This window comes from Tupaia chinensis, unplaced genomic scaffold (genome assembly GCF_000334495.1).
Source record: "Tupaia chinensis unplaced genomic scaffold, TupChi_1.0 Scaffold148470_1, whole genome shotgun sequence".
Taxonomy (NCBI): Eukaryota; Metazoa; Chordata; class Mammalia; order Scandentia; family Tupaiidae; genus Tupaia; species Tupaia belangeri.
Genome location: NW_006208319.1, coordinates 64,852 through 70,580, shown reverse-complemented (window position 1 = coordinate 70,580; position 5,729 = coordinate 64,852). Strand labels below are relative to the sequence as shown.

The following is a 5,729-nucleotide window of genomic DNA, read 5'->3' as shown; positions in this document are numbered from 1 at the left end:
GAATCGTGTAGGGAACAGCAGTCTATGCAAGGAACAGTATGCCTCAAGGCTGTGAAGAATAGAATGTAACATATTTAGGGAACTGAAAGAAGGCCAGGGCTCCCATAATTTAGCCAACTGGGTTCCCCCCCTCCCAAGGACAATGGAAACCCCTAAACATTTTTAATTAGGGGGATGACCTGTCCAAATATATGTTTTAAGATTTTGCTGTGTTTGGGACCAGCAGTTAGCATAATGGCTATGTCACTGGACTCCCATGTAGTAGACCGTGGTTCACGTCCCGGACCCGGTGACTTAAAAAACTCATGCCGGGTGTGTGTGCATGTGTGCCCAAGATCCCGAGAGGAGAATGGAGGAGAAGGGCTTGCATTGGTGGCCATCTACCCTGGGGGGGGGTGATTTCTCGCTTTCTGCCTCTCTGTTTCTGTCTGTCTAGCGAGCGCACGCGCCCTATAGCAAAAACCTCTCAAAAAAAAGTAAGATTTTGCTGTGTTTGAAGCATAGATTTAGGGGGAATGGTGAATTTAATAGTATCTTCAACTACAGTGTTTGAATCCTTTATATTTTTGGTGTGAATATTAACCCTGTAACTAACAAAACTCAGAGAAGGTAAGTGGCTTAGCCAAAGTCCTTCAACCAGCAATTAAAGAATTAAGACTAGAACCTAGTGCATTTGGTGTCTCATTTAGGATGCCAGCATGCTGCCATAGTAGTTCTTTATTTTTTGATAAGAGAGTTTTGCTATGGGGTTCATTCACTTGCTGGAGATTCAGGGAGAGACAGACAGAAAGTGAGAAATCACCACCCTCAGGGGGCATGGCCACACTGCAATCCCTTCTCCTCCATTTTCCTCTCAGTATTTTGGGCACACATGTATACACATCCTAAGAGGAGAATGGAGGAGAAGGGATTGCGGCGTGGCCATCTACCCTGGGGGGGGGTGATTTCTCGCTTTCTGCCTCTCTGTTTCTGTCTGTCTAGCGAGCGCACGCGCCCTATAGCAAAAACCTCTCAAAAAAAAGTAAGATTTTGCTGTGTTTGAAGCATAGATTTAGGGGGAATGGTGAATTTAATAGTATCTTCAACTACAGTGTTTGAATCCTTTATATTTTTGGTGTGAATATTAACCCTGTAACTAACAAAACTCAGAGAAGGTAAGTGGCTTAGCCAAAGTCCTTCAACCAGCAATTAAAGAATTAAGACTAGAACCTAGTGCATTTGGTGTCTCATTTAGGATGCCAGCATGCTGCCATAGTAGTTCTTTATTTTTTGATAAGAGAGTTTTGCTATGGGGTTCATTCACTTGCTGGAGATTCAGGGAGAGACAGACAGAAAGTGAGAAATCACCACCCTCAGGGGGCATGGCCACACTGCAATCCCTTCTCCTCCATTTTCCTCTCAGTATTTTGGGCACACATGTATACACGCCTGGTGTGAATTTCAAGCCACCGGGTCTGAGACTCGAACCGTGGTTGACCACGTGGGAGTCCAGCACCTTAAACACTACTAGACCCACCATAGCAGTTCCTAACCTGGGTGCACGTCTGAATTTTCTATGGATATTTTAAGAAGAGATGTGTTGACCTCCCCAACAGGGATTCTAATCCAATAGATTGTAAATAGGGTAAATTCCATGAAGCAAGAATTTTGTGTGGGTTGCTCACAGTATCATCAGCATTTTGCCCAATGTCCAGTGCACAGGAAGTGGGGCGAGTGGTAGGATTGGGGGATGGGAATGAATTGGTTGGGGTGTGGATAGGGTGGCTGGAAGTGGCCCTGTCTCTTCCCTTTTCTCAGTATAATCTCCATTAGCCCTTAAATCTTCTCATCTTGTCGCCTGAAGACTTGCTAATTATTCAGGACAGAACCATTACTTGATTTGCACAGCGCTTTTCTCTTTGCCTTTATGAGCTGAAAATACCTTTGCATCTTATTTTCCAGCATCATAATCTCCAAGTAAAAAGATAGAGGCAAGTAGAATAGAAAAAAAATAGAAGTGTGAAGAAATCAACTAATTCCTAAGATCATGTAATCAGTGTCAAAACCTTGAAGGCAGATTTTCTTATCCCCTCAAGTGATATCTAACCCCTTCATTGCTGTACATTCTGGATTCTTCTCCCTTGCTGTTAGGCTTCAGCACGAAGCAGTCATTGCTTCGAAGCTGTCCATGAAGAGGCCCATACTTAGTCTGGCTTTGTCTAGTTGGGATGCTCAGATAGAAATATGTGATGGTACATACTTGAACTAATGGGATGAACTCCTTTGATTTTGTGAGCTTTTTCTTCTTTCTTTCCTCTCAGGTGGTGTTCCATCTTTGATAGGTGGTCTTTTCGTTGGATTTTTGGCTGGTTATGGAGCTTACCGTGTCTCCAATGACAAGCGAGATGTAAAACTGTCACTGTGTAAGTAAGACATTTCCCCAGTGATGGAGATTGCAATCTCAGGGGTGGCTTTTTGATAGTCTGTACTAGGTTTACTAGAAAATATGTAATCAGAGACTAACAGATGGTGCAATGGTTATATTGCTGGGCTCCCATCAACCACGGATCAAGTCCCAGACTCAGCAGCTTAAAGCTCACACTGGGCACATGTGTGTGCATGCCCCAAATCCCGAAAGAATGGAGGAGAAGGGATTGCTGCATGGCCATCTCTTGAGGGGGTGATTTCTCACTTTCTGTTTCTTAATGAGCGCACATGCCCTGTAGCAAAAATCTCTCTTAAAAAAAAAAAGAAAGAAAGAAAGAAAATATGTAATCAAGTGGCTAGTGGCCATGTGTTGAGACTAACTACAACTCTTGTTCCTTTCTCGACAGACAGTTCCGATCATAAATAGCATTACTGCTACAGGCCTCCCAACTCATAACAGTTCTATAAAATTTGTTCCTAGGAAAGTTAAATTCAATTAGAAAAAGCAAAGAATTATTCTCAAATTTTCTGACTCTCCTAGCTGCATATTTAGCACAGTTTTTTAAAGAATTATTTATTTAATTTTATTTATTCATTCATTTATTTTTAATTTGACAGAGAGAGAGAGACACACACACACACACACACAGATTTATTTAGCTTTATTTATTTATTTATTTTAATTTGACTAGAGAGAGAAAGGGAAAGTGAGAAAGCAAGCCACTAAGTCTGGGACTTGAACCATGATCAACCAGGACAATGTGTCCAGCGCCTTAACCACCATGCCACCTGCTGGTCCCCAAGCATAGTTTCTATGTTGTTATAAAAAAATACCTAAAAAGAGACAGACTTGCATTATTTTATTAATCCACAAATAGTTTTTAAATTCTTTGCTGCCTCAAGGCTTAATCAAGAAAATCAAAACTGAGCCTTTTTTTTTTTTTTTTAATCTTTTCTTGTTGGACTTAGGAGAAAATACTAAAACCTGAATGTTTAAAGTTTTAGGATATGTGGTTTTCTTTCTCTCTCTCTTTTTTTTTAGCTTGGCAAGGAATACAGTGACAGTTTGGAAAACCATACCAAGGAAATTGTCTCTATTCGATGTGATTATTATTCAAAAGGCCATAATGGGATATGGAAGAAAATACAAATGAAGATAAAATTATATCAGTTCTATTTCAGGGACAGAAAGAGGGTTTTTCTCCTTTACTTGTTTTAAATAGGGGCCCAAGATATTTTTAATAATGAGATTGTATTAGATGATAAAACTATATGAGCCAGACAGAGTGGACTTTTGTTCATATCTATTAAGTATGAGGTCATCAGGAATGTCATGACATATTTTTCTATGCAAAAAATGTGTCATGACTTTCTCGACAACCTAGTTCACATGTGTTTGTTAATCAACTTACTTTTTTATATCAATATACAGTTTTTCCTTGAAATTTTTTTTTCATCAGTGCCCTAATCTCTTCCATAAAACTACTACCATCTCCATATTAAGAAACTTCCATGTAGCCACCAGATGGCATGATGGTTAAAGTACTGGACCCCACATGGCTGGTTCCACAGTTCAAGTCCTGGGCCTGGCAGCTTAAAAAACATATCAGGTGTGTGTGTGCATGCATGCCCAAAATCTCTAGAGGAGGATGGATGAGAAGATACTATAACATAGCCATCCTCACCCCCCGGGGGGGTAGATGATTTCTCAGTTTGCCTTTCTCTCTGTGTGTGTCTCTCTCTAGCAAGTGCACATATCCAATAGCAAAAACCTTAAACAAACAAACAAAACAGACAGCTCCTAAAAGGCTGATATGATGCTTCTGAATATGATGATATTACTTAGACTATAATTTAATCTCCAGGTATTAAATTTTCCAAAGCGGAATGTTACGAACAAAAGCAGCTTTCTTCCTACTATTACTTTATTAATCAGATCTTACTTTTTAAAGAAGTACTGGGGACCAGCTCCTAGTCTAGTGGTTAAGGGAGCCAGATCCTACATGGCTGATCACACTTTGGGGCCCAGTCCAGTCCCGGCAGCTTGAAAAAAACAGTAGATGGGGACCAGCAGATAGTGTAATGGCTATGTCGCTGGACTCCCATGTAGTCCACCATGATTCGAATCCCAGACCTGGTGGCTTGAACTCATGCTGGGCACGTGTGCATGTGTGCCCAAGATCCCAAGAGGAGAATGGAGAAGGGATTGCGGCGTGGCCATCCCCCCCTGGGGGGTGATTTCTCGCTTTTTGTCTTTCTGTCTCTCTCTTTCTGGAAAGTGCATGTGCCCTATAGCAAAAGCCTCTCAAAAAACAAAAACAAAAAACCACAGTGGGATGTAGGTGTGTACGTGGCCCAATATCCCAAAAGGATGAAGAAATGGAGGAAAAGGGATTACAGCATGATCATGCCCCATTGGGAGGTATGTTCTTCCTCTCCCCTCACCCATTGTTGACAAACACAAACACATTCTGGTAATTAAAAAAACAAAGTTACTAGTTATTTTTCTTATATTTAGTTAACTAAACTCTTATGGAGTATCTCCTGGGGGTCCAAGTCTCTGAGAAAAAGTTGAGTAGGATAAGACAGTCAGAGCCTGTGTTCTAGAGGAATAGGAATTTAGGTTTGAAAAGACTATTTTTCAGCCAGCTAATGATGAGCTAATTTATAAAGCTTTAATAGAACACTCTATCTTTTCAGGAGAACAGCAACTCAGTGCCTGTGCCTAGTCATTGTGATATTAGAAAGCGTTCAAACAGTAGCCATTTTTTCACAGGCAGGCATTGATAACGTGTCTGAAACTCTGGTTTGGTTTTCAGTTGCAGCTTTCTTCCTGGCCACCATAATGGGTGTGAGATTTAAGAGGTCAAAGAAAATAATGCCCGCTGGCCTGGTTGCAGGTTTAAGGTAAGAAAAACTATTTTGAGCTATACTTTCTTCTGCTGTTGTCTTGAAGTGCATTTTTGGCAAACTTCTACTTCATTTTTTGAAAGGTCAAAGTAATGTTTATTACAGTAAAGCAAGACTGTAAAAATCCTTAACATATCACGGATTCCATCGCTCTTTGGTATCGCTGTGCACATGGACATTCTTTTTTTTTTTTTTGAAGAGGTTTTTTTGCTATAGGGCGCCAGACAGAGAGAGACATAGAGACAGAAAGCGAGGAAATCACCCCCCAGTGGGGATGGTCACGCCGCCGTCCGTTCTCCTCCATTCTCCTCTTGGGATCTTGGGCACGCACGCACACACGCCAGGCGTGAGTTTTAAGCCACCGGGTCTGGGACGCGAACTGCGGTTGACTACGTGGGAGTCCAGCGACATAG

The 5,729-nt window shown here is 41.3% G+C and overlaps 1 protein-coding gene across 3 annotated transcripts in view; it reads left to right on the top strand.

The window, feature by feature from the left end:
* The window catches only part of TMEM14A (transmembrane protein 14A), an 18,844-nt gene that overhangs the window by 10,081 nt on the left and 3,034 nt on the right, over positions 1-5,729 (top strand). For all 3 annotated transcript variants that reach the window (XM_027769069.1, XM_014584995.2, XM_006170434.3), the window contains 2 exons: positions 2,301-2,402; positions 5,226-5,313. In XM_027769069.1, coding sequence (XP_027624870.1) covers positions 2,301-2,402; positions 5,226-5,313 — 190 coding nt within the window. The remainder of the gene's footprint in view (positions 1-2,300; positions 2,403-5,225; positions 5,314-5,729) is intronic.